Below are 12,767 nucleotides of genomic sequence, written 5' to 3' on the forward strand. Positions count from 1 at the left end.
TGTTCTCCACTCATTACCTGTATTAACTGCACCTGTTTGAACTTGTTAACTGTATAAAAGACACCTGTCCACACACTCAATCAAACAGACTCCAACCCCTCCACAATGGCCAAGACCAGAGAGCTGTGTAAGGACATCAGGGAAAATTGTAGACCTGCACAAGGCTGGGATGGGCTACAAGACAATAGGCAAGCAGCTTGGTGAGAAGGCAACAACTGTTGGCACAATTATTAGAAAATGGAAGAAGTTCAAGATGATGGTCAATCACACTTGGTCTGGGGCTCTATGCAAGATCTCACCTTGTGGGGCATCAATGATCATGAGGAAGTTGAGGAATCAGCCCAGAACTACACGGCAGGACCTGATCAATGACCTGAAGAGAGCTGGGACCACAGTCTCAAAGAAAACCATTAGTAACACACTACGCCGTCATGGATTAAAATCCTGCAGCGCATGCAAGGGGGGATGCTTTCCTGCAAAGGGGACAGGATGACTGCACCGTAATTGAGGGAGGATGGATGGATGTACAGGTGGGTTACTTACTATCCACAGTTCGCAAGCAACATTTGCTGAACTGTGAGCAAGTTCAAGACTTCTTGATGTGACATTGAACGTGAGCCATAGCCTCATCCGGAGACTCAAATGTGTAGTCTTTACCATCATGGGATAAACCGGCTGGGAATCGCAGTCCATATTTCACACCTGGATGGTCCCGAAGTAGTCGTTTGGCCTGTCCGAAAGCTGCGCGCTGCCTGGAAACAGTGGGGGAGTAGTCCTGGTAGATGGAGAAGCTCTGTCCTTGAAAGTTCAGAGTGGTATTGCGGGCTCGTCTGAGAATCTCCATCTTCTCATGGAAAAAGTGCACTCAAAGAATTATGTCACAGGGCCTCTCCCCATCCCTGGGCTTTGGGCGCAGCTACCGGTGGGCACGATCAATCAGGGGCTTTTCATCTAAGGTAAGAACATCCTTCAGCAGCCCAGAAACGAAATCCGTGGCGCGAGGCATTTCCGATGACTCTGGGACCTATACAAGTCTCAGGTTGTTGCAGCGAGAGAATCCCTCTAAACTCACACAGCTCTCCTTCACCTTTTTCAAATCCGCAGCTAGGCGTTTCACTTCAGCCTCCAGGGATGAAGTTAAGTCGGAGACATTGGTAGCGGAGATCTCCAGTGCTGCAATCATTGTAGTGTGCGACGCCGTTCTTGTTTTGAGTGATGTGATTGCTGGCACCGTCTCGTTCCGCAGGATGGTTAGCTCTGCTTTTAAAGTATCAGAAACCTCCTGTATCGGGCCTCAATCGTAGCAACCACCTCCGTTTTCATTTCAACTATCTCAGAGCGTAGTAGTTTGATGGCCTCGAGAATGTTTATTTCAGTGCCGCCAGGCCAAGCCGCACCCCCGGGTAAAGTGTGAGTCCCCGGGCCGTCAGACTCAAGAGAGGGCGGTGATGTGTAACGATCGTCGCTGGGAGAAAGAAAGGAGGACCAATGCGCAGCGTGGTAAGTGTTCATAGCTTTTAATAACGTACTAGAACACTGAACAAAACAATAAATAACAAACAAACTAAGGTCAGAATGTGACAAAACCTGAACCTATAGGGGAGGGTCTGGGTGGGTTTCTGTCTGCGGTGGCGGCTCTGGCGTGGGACGTGGGCCCCACTCCACCATAGTCTTTCTCCGCCTCTTTAACGGCCTCCAACCCTCGCCGCCAACCTCGGACTGGGGACCCTAGCCACAGGTCCCGAATAGACGGGAGATTCTGGCAGCACCGGACGGACGGGAGATTCCGGCAGCACCGGACAGGCGGGAGACTCCAGCAGCTCGGGAGTGAAGGGCGATTCCAGCAGCGCCAGAGTAACGGACGGCGCTGGCAGCTCCTGACTGAACAGTGGCTCTGGCAGCTCCTGACTGACCAGCGGCTCTGGCAGCTACTGACTGGCGGGCGGCTCTGGCAGCTCAGGACAGACGGGCGGCTCTGGCCGCTCAGGACAGAAGGGCGGCTCTGGCAGCTCAGGACAGACGGGCGACTCTGGCAGCTCAGGACAGGAGGGCGACTCTGGCAGCTCCAGACAGATGGGAGCACCTGTAGGGAGGAGACGGAGAGACAGCCTGGTGCGGGGGCTTCCACCGGAGGGCTGGTGCGTGGAGGAGGCACCGGATAGACCGGACCGTGGAGGCGCACTTGAGGTCTCGAGCACCGAGCCTGCACAACCCTACCTCGTTGGATACTCCCCAGCAGTGCTGGCGAACCGGGGACACCATGCGTAGGGCTGGTGCCATGTACCCCGGCCCGAGGAGATGCACTGGAGACCAGATGTGCTGAGCCGGCTTCAGTGGCTCTATGCCCACTCTAGCCCTGCCGATACTAGGAGCTGCACTATAACGCACCGGGCTTTGCCTGCGCACCGGGGACACCGTGCGCCTCGCGGCATAACACGGTGCCTGCCCGGTCCACCTCTCTCCACGGTAAGCACGAGGAGTTGGCGCAGGTCTCCTACTAAGCCACACTCCCCGTGTGCCTCCCCCAATACATTTTTGGGGCTGCCTTTCAACCCAGCCGCGCTGCCGTGCAGCCTCCTCATACCACGGCCGCTCAGCTCCAGCTCTACATTGGGGCGCCGATATTCCCCAGTCTGTGCCCAGGGTCACCTTGCCTTCCAAAATCTCCTCCCATGTCCATGAGTCTTGAGATTTCTGCTGCCCATTACCACGCTGCTTGGTCCTTTTTTGGTGGGTGCTTCTGTAACGATCGTCGTTGGGAGAAAGAGAGGAGGACCAATGCGCAGCATGGTAAGTGTTCATAGCTTTTAATGACGTACTAGAACACTGAACAAAACAATAAATAACAAACCAACTAAGGTCAGAACGTGACATCATGAGAGTGGGTCTTGTAGGCCGGGTTTTCTCATGCTTTTGGCCTTATGTTTCGTCGACATGCTGACATTCGGAAGCAAAGTAGTCTTGGTTTTTACGGAAAGGGATCACCAAACGTATATTTGAAAATTAATACGGTTGTGCTGCGAAATTCACATAAACTTTAAGAATACTACGGGAGCAAACGGAAAACGCGTCAGTCGCACATGGCGTCCCTCCAATCCCCGTTGTCCACATATTCTAAGTACCATCCAGAGTAGTGATGCTAGTTGGGCGGGCGAGTGCGAGCAGCAAACGGTTGAAAAGCATGCATTTGGTTTTACTAGCGTTTAAGAGCAGTTGGAGGCCATGGGAGGAGTGTTGTATGGCATTGAAGCTCGTTTGGAAGTTAGTTAACACAGTGTTCAAAGAAGGGCCAGATGTATACAGAATGGTGTTGTCTGCGTGGAGGTGAATCAGGGAATCACCCATAGCAAGAGCGACATCGTTGATATATACAGAGAAGAGAGTCGGCCCGAGAATTGAATCGTGTGGTACCCCCATAGAGACTGCCAGAGGTCCGGACAACAGGCCCTCCGATTTACCACACTGAACTCTATCTGAGAAGTGGTTGGTGAACCAGGCGAGGCAGTCAGTTGAGAAACCAAGGCTGCTGAGTCTGCCGATATGAATACCGTGATTGACAGAGTCGAAAACCTTGGCCAGGTCAATGAAGACAGCTGCACAGTACTGTCTTTTTTTCGGTGGTGGTTATGATATCATTTAGCACCTTGAGCGTGGCTGAGGTGCACCCGTGACCAGCTCGGAAACCGGATTGCACAGCGAGGAAGGTACGGTGGGATTCGAAATGGTCAGTGATCTGTTCACTAACTTGGCTTTCGAATACTTTAGAAAAGCAGGGCAGGATGAATATAGGTCTATAACAGTTTGGGTCTAGAGTGTCTTCCCCTTTGAAGAGGGGGATGACCGTGGCAGCTTTCCAATCTTTAGGGATCTCGGATGATACGAAAGAGAGGTGGAACAGACTGGTAATAGTGGTTGCAACAATGGTGGCGTATAATTTTAGAAAGAGAGGGTCTAGCCCAAGAGATTGTCTAGCCCAGCTGATTTGTACGGGTCCAGATTTTGTAGCTCTTTCAGAACATCTGCTATCTGGATTTGGGTGAAGGAGAAGCTGGGGAGGCTTGGGCAAGCAGCTGCGGGGGGTGTGGAGCTGTTGGTCAGGGTTGGGGTAGCCAGGAGGAAAGCATGGCCAGCCGTAGAGAAATGCTTATTGATATTCCTTGATTATCGTGGATGTATCGATGGTGACAGTGTTACCTAGCCTCAGTGCAGTGGGCAGCTGGGAGGAGGTGCTTGTATTCTCCATGGACTTTACAGTGTCCCAAAACGTTTTGTAGTCAGAGCTACAGGATGCAAATTTCTGTTTGAAAGTTAGTCTTTGCTTTCCTGACTGACTGCGTGTATTGGTTCCTGATTTCCCTGAAAAGTTGCATATCGCGGGGACTATTCAATGCTAGTGCAGTCCGCCACGGGATGTTTTTGTGCTGGTCGAGGGCAGTCAGGTCTGGAGTGAACCAAGGGCTATATCTGTTCTTAGTTCTACATTATTTGAAAGGGGCATGCTTATTTAAGATGGTGAGGAAATTAATTTTAAAGAACGCCCAGGCATCCTCGACCTACGGGATGATGTCAATATCCTTCCAGGTTGCAGTGTACAAGGCATATTGACATTTGAGAGAGACATAAAGCAAAGCATAAAACAATCACAGGTGTTGATTGGGAGAGCTAGCTAAGACAACAACAGGTAAGACAACAACAGCTAATCAGCTAAGACAACAGCAACAGGTAAAATGGCTATGAATGGGCAGAGGGGTTCGGTTAACTACACACAGGGCCTGAGTTTGAGACTGGGGCTGACAGATAAACCAAAAATAAACAAGATGGAGTACCATGATTAATGGTCAGTTCAGCAGGCATCAGCTATGTAGCCAAGTGATCATAGGGTCCAGTGAACAGCAATAGATGGAACAGGGAAGCCACGAGGTAGTCGTTACTATGCTAGCACGCGGGAGACACCGCGTTTAAAGTTAGCAGACCGGGGTAAGTAGAAGCATCTGCTCTGACGTCCGGGAAAGGCTGGTTGAGGGCACAGCGGATGGAGTTACGTCAGTGGGGTGTCGAAAGAGTTATTGTAATTGTAGTAATTTTGTTTGCTAGCCGGGAGATGTGCCTGGATCGTGGCTAACTGGTGCTAGCTTTGGGGCAGGGGCGTTAGCCACTATAGCCACTCGGTAGCAGGTAGCTAGGAAATATCACATCATATAAAGGCAATTATAATACACGTTCATCTAGCTAGTGGATTAGTCTCCTACATAGATCTATACTACATTCTCATTGGGTGACTGTGTGGCAACACTCCTCCGTTTATACAGTGGATACAGCATCACCTAAACCATAATGTCTACCTGAAGACAGACTATAGCAGGAGTCGGCAACAGGCAGCCCGTGAACCAAAACCGGCCAACCAAAAAATGGTGTACAAAAAAGACTCAAATCGAATATGAGTTTAATTTTAGAAAACTGTTCACCAAGTATTCCCACAAATAAAAAAATACATTTGATTCTGTCTCAATGTAAGCAAGGTATGAAATTGTTGTTAGTTTCAAATCCAATCTCTTTTTGGGCATAGTTGTGGTCAATTTGCAGTGTTCAAATTATTATTATTATGTTCTGGCCCCCCGACCATCCACTCCGACAAAAATCGGCCCGTGGCTGAATCTAGTCCTAATGCCAGGGTTCCTGACTGATGCCGTAGAGTCAGCCAGGAAATGTTAGCCTAACATTGGGCTACAAATCACACACAGATTGACCACTGGAAAGTATAATTTTTTTTAGTTAAGTGTTTTTAATCCTGTGTCAGGACTAGAGGTCGACCGATTATGATTTTTCAACGCCGATACCGATTATTGGAGGATCAAAAACCCGATACCGATTGTTGGAGGACCAAAAAAAGCCGATACCAGTTAATCTGAAACATGCTCAATTTGGTTTAAATAATGCAAAAACACAGTGTTGGAGAAGAAAGTAAAATGTGCCGTGTAAAAAAAAGCCAACGTTTAAGTTTCTTGCTCAGAACATGAGAACATATAAAAGCTGGTGGTTCAATATTCCCAGTTAAGAAGTTTTAGGTTCTAGTTATTATAGGAATTATGACGCGTTGACTATTTCTCTCTATACCATGTGTATTTCATATACCTTTGACCATTGGACCATTGGATGCACTTTAGTATTGCCAGCCTAATCTCAGGAGTTGATAGGCTTGAAGTCATAAACAGCTCTGTGTTTCAAGCATTGCTAAGAGCTGCTGGCAAACGCAGTAAAGTTTGAATGAATGCTTACGAGCCTGCTGACGCCTACCACCGCTCAATCAGACTGCTCTATCAAATATCAAATCATAGAATTAATTATAATATAAAAAATAATAATAATAAATATAATAAAAACAGAAATATGAGCCTTTGGTCATTAATATGGTAAAATCCGGAAACTATCATTTCGAAAACAAAACGTTTATTCTTTCAGTGAAATACGGAACCGTTACGTATTTTATCGAACTGGTGGCATCCCTAAGTCTAAATATTGCTGTTACATTGCACAACCTTCAATGTTATGTCAACCTTATGTAAAATTCTGGTAAATTAGTTCGCAACGAGCCAGGCGGCCCAAACTGTTGCATATACCTAGACTCTGCGTGCAATGAACACAAGAGAAGTGACACAATTTCCCTAGTTAATATTACCTGCTAACATGAATTTATTTAAAAAAAATATGAAAAAATGCAGATTACCGATTGCTATGAAAACTTGAAATCGGCCCTAATTAATTGGCCATGCCAATGGTCATGCCTGACCTCTAGTCAGGACCAGTAGTGTGTGGAGAACTTTCAAGTGGTGGTCAGGCTAGTATGATGACCATGCCATACAGAGACAGGGCTGGCCCAGGAGTAGAGTGACAGAGATAGGGCTGGCCCAGGAGTAGAGTGACAGAGACAGGGCTGGCCCAGGAGTAGAGTGACAGAGATAGGGCTGGCCCAGGAGTAGAGTAACAGAGATAGGGCTGGCCCAGGAGTAGTGTGACAGAGACAGGGCTGGCCCAGGAGTAGAGTGACAGAGACAGGGCTGGCCCAGGAGTAGAGTGACAGAGACAGGGCTGGCCCAGGAGTAGAGTGACAGAGACAGGGCTGGCCCAGGAGTAGAGTGACAGAGATAGGGCTGGCCTAGGAGTAGAGTGACAGAGACAGGGCTGACACACAGTTGCATGGCAGGCCTCTCAGCTCAGCTCAGCTACTGGACTTTTAGAAAATATTCTAAGCAGGTGTATTGTAGTCAGTGTAAAATGACTTCTAGCTAGCTAGCTTCACACATAGTTATGACCACTGGCGTCAACATACTTACTCCCCCAAACCATGGACAGGGACCGAAAAGTTTAGATTGACATTTATAGTAAACAACACATTCCCTCACATTGTATTTTGCACAGTATACTACCCCTCTAAATGTAATCCATTACAGTGACTAGTTACTTGTCCTAAATTGTAATCAGTAACGTAACTTTTGGATGACCCAAATTTAGTAACGTAATCTGGTTACTATCAGTTACTTTTGGATTACTTTCCCCTTAACAGGCATTAGAAGAAGACAAAAAGGACCCATCAAATGCATTTGGTGTGTCATCATAGTGTTCTCTGGATTGTGGTCAGAGTCGCTCAGGTGGAAAAACTTTAAACTTGCGCCTTTATTTAATGCTGAATTTTTAACTAGGCAAGTCAGTTAAGAACAAATTCTTATTTTCATTGACGGCCTAGGAACAGTGTTTTCAGGTACAGACCCATACCTATGTTACCCACAGGCTTTATTACCTATACCTATGTTACCCACAGACTTTATTACCCATACCTATGTTACCCACAGGCTTTATTACCCATATCTATGTTACACACAGACTTTATTACCCATACCTATGTTACACACAGACTTTATTACCCGTACCTATGTTACACACAGACTTTATTACCCGTACCTATGTTACACACAGACTTTATTACCCATACCTATGTTACACACAGACTTTATTACCCATATCTATGTTACACACAGACTTTATTACCCATACCTATGTTACACACAGACTTTATTACCCATACCTATGTTACACACAGACTTTATTACCCATACCTATGTTACACACAGACTTTATTACCCATACCTATGTTACACACAGACTTTATTACCCATACCTATGTTACACACAGACTTTATTACCCATACCTATGTTACACACAGACTTTATTACCCATACCTATGTTACACACAGGCTTTATTACCCATATCTATGTTACACACAGACTTTATTACCCATACCTATGTTACACACAGACTTTATTACCCATACCTATGTTACACACAGGCTTTATTACCCATACCTATGTTACACACAGACTTTATTACCCATACCTATGTTACACACAGACTTTATTACCCATACCTATGTTACACACAGACTTTATTACCCATACCTATGTGCCAGAACACTGCAGGTTCCTTCCGCTTGTTGTGTGTGTGTGTTTTAGGAACGCTCTAGAATGTACGACAGCCTGAACATGCACTCCCTGGAAAGCTCTCTGATTGACATCATGCGGGCGGAGCAAGATCCAATGAAGGGTGAGACTACTTACTTACTCCCTCTCACTGTCTTTAATTATCATACTTACTTAGTTACTGACTCACTGTATAATGGGGAAAGTCATTGTGATTGTGGTTAGGGAGAACAGTGGTTAGAGGGAATGCATATGAGGTGAAGTATACCCTTTTCCAAGGCACTGACATGCTTCCTGCTCCCTCCTAAAGGCATGTTTTTTTTTCTTCCACAACCGGCTGTGCCTTTAAATGACCTTACAGCCCTGATCTTGCTGCTACTGCTACTGCTTAACCTAACCTGGGGCACACGGACAGACAGGAGTCAGGCAGCACTGCAGCACTCTCTGTCCTGATAGGATAGGAACACTCCTCACAGGGACAGGGAGAACGGTGACAGAGACAGGGCTGGCCCAGGAGTAGAGTGACAGAGACAGGGCTGGCCCAGGAGTAGAGTGACAGAGACAGGGCTGGCCCAGGAGTAGAGTGACAGAGACAGGGCTGGCCCAGGAGTAGAGTGACAGAGACAGGGCTGGCCCAGGAGTAGAGTGACAGAGACAGGGCTGGCCCAGGAGTAGAGTGACAGAGACATGGCTGGCCCAGGAGTAGAGTGACAGAAACAGGGCTGGCCCAGGAGTAGAGTGACAGAGACAGGGCTGGCCCAGGAGTAGAGTGACAGAGACAGGGCTGGCCCAGGAGTAGAGTGACAGAGATAGGGCTGGCCCAGGAGTAGAGTGACAGAGACAGGGCTGGCCCAGGAGTAGAGTGACAGAGACAGGGCTGACACACAGTTGCATGGCAGGCCTCTCAGCTCAGCTCAGCTACTGGACTTTTAGAAAATACTCTAAGCAGGTGCATTGTAGTCAGTGTAAAATGACTTCTAGCTAGCTAGCTTCACACATAGTTATGACCACTGGCGTCAACATACTTACTCCCCCAAACCATGGACAGGGACCGAAAAGTTTAGATTGACATTTATAGTAAACAACACATTCCCTCACATTGTATTTTGCACAGTATACTACCCCTCTAAATGTAATCCATTACAGTGACTAATTACTTGTCCTAAATTGTAATCAGTAACGTAACTTTTGGATGACCCAAATTTAGTAACGCAATCTGGTTACTCTCAGTTACTTTTGGATTACTTTCCCCTTAACAGGCATTAGAAGAAGACAAAAAGGACCCATCAAATGCATTTGGTGTGTCATCATAGTGTTCTCTGGATTGTGGTCAGAGTCGCTCAGGTGCAAAAACTTTAAACTTGCGCCTTTATTTAATACTGAATTTTTAACTAGGCAAGTCAGTTAGTTAAGAACAAATTCTTATTTTCATTGACGGCCTCGGAACAGTGTTTTCAGGTGCAGAACGATTTTTTTACATTGCAACCTTTTAGTTACTCGTCCAACGCTCTAACCACTAGGCTACCTGTCGCCCCAGTGAATATAATTGGGAAAACAGAAAGATGTCATAATGTGTTTTTTTTTACGCATCACCGTTTCTGAATTTAAATTTAATCCAAGAAGTAATCATCTAGTTTTCTGTAATCTGATTACAAATGTTTTCATGGTAATTTAACTGATTAAAGTTACAGTTTTTTGTCATCAGATAACATGAGATAACATGTAATCAGTTACTCCCCAACCTTCATTATTATTATTGTTCATAAACTAGTCTAAGTGTTGAAGTTGGCTCAACATGGGCCTCCATAAGTATTAGTGGGTGTGATGCTGTCCTATAGTCCTCCGGTCCTGACTGTGACTCTGGAGTCGATGGTGAGGCCATTATTCACAGCACAGAGAACCAGAGGGGGACTACATTTAGACACACTTTCACACGCTGTGTGACAGCCAGAGGAGGGTGGAGGGTGAGGAGGAGAGGGTGAGAAGAGGGGAGAGTTGGCTCTGCCATTTATAGCCCAGACTGCTAGTACAGAAGCAGAAGACAAGGACTAACCTCACAGGACTTTAGAAATGAGCTCAGCTAACTGGGCATAGGAGATGTACCATGCTTACATTGCAGTGGAAATAGGGTTGCTGGTTTTTTAACTGGAGATCAGATCATTTGCCAGCATCTCTTCTTTCTCTGTTCACACATCTGCAATTCTTCCCATTGAATGTAGAGATGACATAAATAGCTGACATGTGCTTCTGATAGGTCATTAGGGTTAACCCAAATCTATTCAGGGTGTTGTTTTGTTGTTGTTGTATTTTGTCAGCTCAAGCTGTCTCCGTGGAAAAGAGGGTTTTGTTCAGTGTTCTGTTCCGACACTACAGCTCAGTAGGCTGTCATGTGACAGTGGTGCTTCTGTTCCTTATACAGTACATGGCCGTGCCCTTGATGTCCTCAACCTGTCCTCTCCATCTGCTGAGAGTCTCATTCCTGTGTGTGTGTGTGTGTGTGTGTGTGTGTGTGTGTGTGTGTGTGTGTGTGTGTGTGTGTGTGTGTGTGTGTGTGTGTGTGTGTGTGTGTGTGTGTGTGTGTGTGTGTGTGTGTGTGTGTGTGTGTGTGTGTGTGTGTGTGTGTGTGTGTGTCTCTGTCATGTCATGTCAGGTCGTGTGGGATGCCCTCATCCCGGGGCTGACGGCCTGCTCATGCTCAATGGTAATTATCTCTCCTGGCCAACACCAGCTTGTGTGTCTTCTTCCATCACTATCACCAGACTATTTTAGAAATGGCCCAGTGTTCATGTTTCCATATCATGACTCGTTAGGGAGACTCAACCAGGCTAGATCGAGAAGCAAGCTAGTATGGGATTGACCTTCCTGTTACACTTTTCTGAACTTCATTTGTGTTGGGATATATCCTTCTCTATAGTGGACTATGCTGGATTGCTTTTGTTAAATGAGTAGTGTTGGTTCTCCTAGGCTGTGCTGTGTGTTGTAATAGTGTAGTAAACATGTCTCCTGTTGAAGGATATGCATTGTTGTTGTAATCCTACTGGGGCTTTAGATGTTGAAGAGGAATGTTTAGTAGTGTGGCTCACATGACGAGGTGGAATGCCTAGTTGTATAGGTCACATGACCATCCGCAGGTGGTGTAGTAGCTAGATCACTTAGCTTATTTATGTAGGCTAGGTCACATGACTAGATGTCAGGAGAAGACTGGTGTCGTTTCCATTAGGCTGCTCCTCATATGTAGTCAACCTAGTCCAGTTTACAATATAGCCTACATTCCTGCTTGACACAGTATCATATGCCTAACTATTCAACATGATGTCTATCCTGTGACGATAATAAGGGTTCATGACACTCCAACCATGCAGTTAGATGATGAGGGGCTGAATGGGGTATGGGGTAAATGATGGTACTAGCGGTCATAGTATCTGTAGTGTCAGTAGTACCAGGTCTGGGGATACTTTACCTTGCGAGGAATGTCTGCAGGGCATAAAACCACTCTTTACTTTGTTTCCATGCAGCAAGGAGCTATGGGAGACGTCGAGGTAAAGCCACCTTCATGTGACGTGCAGTCTGTGTCATGTGTGTTGCGTGTTCATCCACCACACAGCATGCTTTAACGCTACTGAACTGCAGCTGCCAAAACAGTGTCTGGATACAAACAATTTGGGGTTTATAGTGTCAACATGATCGCCACTGACAGTCAATCTAAATCATTTACTATGACATCCCAAGCATTTTTACCAGCAGTTGCTCCTTTTTGAATGTATTGCAGTGAATCTGGGGGGTAGATTTTAACCCAGGTCCAATCGACTCTCGCCCCAACAGCTTAGTCTTTACTCCAAGAGACCCTAATCTCTAGACAAGGTCGCTAGGTGTTGGGTTACGGTCACTACAGTATATAATTGCAGACGTATATGAATACTGCACAACACGTTTACATCCAGACATTGCCATAGGAAACCATAGGTTTCAGGCTTGGTTACCACTAGTTTACCTCAGTCCATTGCTCTAACTACTGCTACTGCTTTGCCCCATGGTAACAACGTGAATCCACTGCTTCCTTACCAGACCTCAAGCTTGTCCTCTCTGTCTACTGTCTGTCAGTCAGTCACAGAGCTCTGGCTGGAGTATTCAGGGTTGCGTGTCTTGGATTTACAGCACATTTACAGTATAAATACTACATTGGACATAATCCTCTATCACTTTATGCTTGTACTTTATCTTGTAGCTACTCAGCACAAAGCCTGGTGACAGATGTAAACAGCCATTACACATATTGTTATGGACCCCGCTAATT

At 46.3% G+C, this 12,767-nt stretch overlaps 1 protein-coding gene across 4 annotated transcripts in view; it reads left to right on the forward strand.

The window, feature by feature from the left end:
- LOC135512988 (cytoplasmic polyadenylation element-binding protein 2-like) overlaps nt 1–12,767 on the forward strand; it is a 41,366-nt gene that overhangs the window by 22,172 nt on the left and 6,427 nt on the right. The window contains exons 3-5 of one of the 4 annotated variants that reach the window (XM_064935564.1): nt 8,507–8,597; nt 11,124–11,174; nt 11,989–12,012. In XM_064935564.1, coding sequence (XP_064791636.1) covers nt 8,507–8,597; nt 11,124–11,174; nt 11,989–12,012 — 166 coding nt within the window. The remainder of the gene's footprint in view (nt 1–8,506; nt 8,598–11,123; nt 11,175–11,988; nt 12,013–12,767) is intronic. The other 3 variants (XM_064935565.1, XM_064935566.1, XM_064935567.1) reach the window with 3 other exon arrangements.

The sequence above is a fragment of the Oncorhynchus masou genome, chromosome 24 (genome assembly GCF_036934945.1).
Source record: "Oncorhynchus masou masou isolate Uvic2021 chromosome 24, UVic_Omas_1.1, whole genome shotgun sequence".
In the NCBI taxonomy this organism is placed as follows: domain Eukaryota; kingdom Metazoa; phylum Chordata; class Actinopteri; order Salmoniformes; family Salmonidae; genus Oncorhynchus; species Oncorhynchus masou.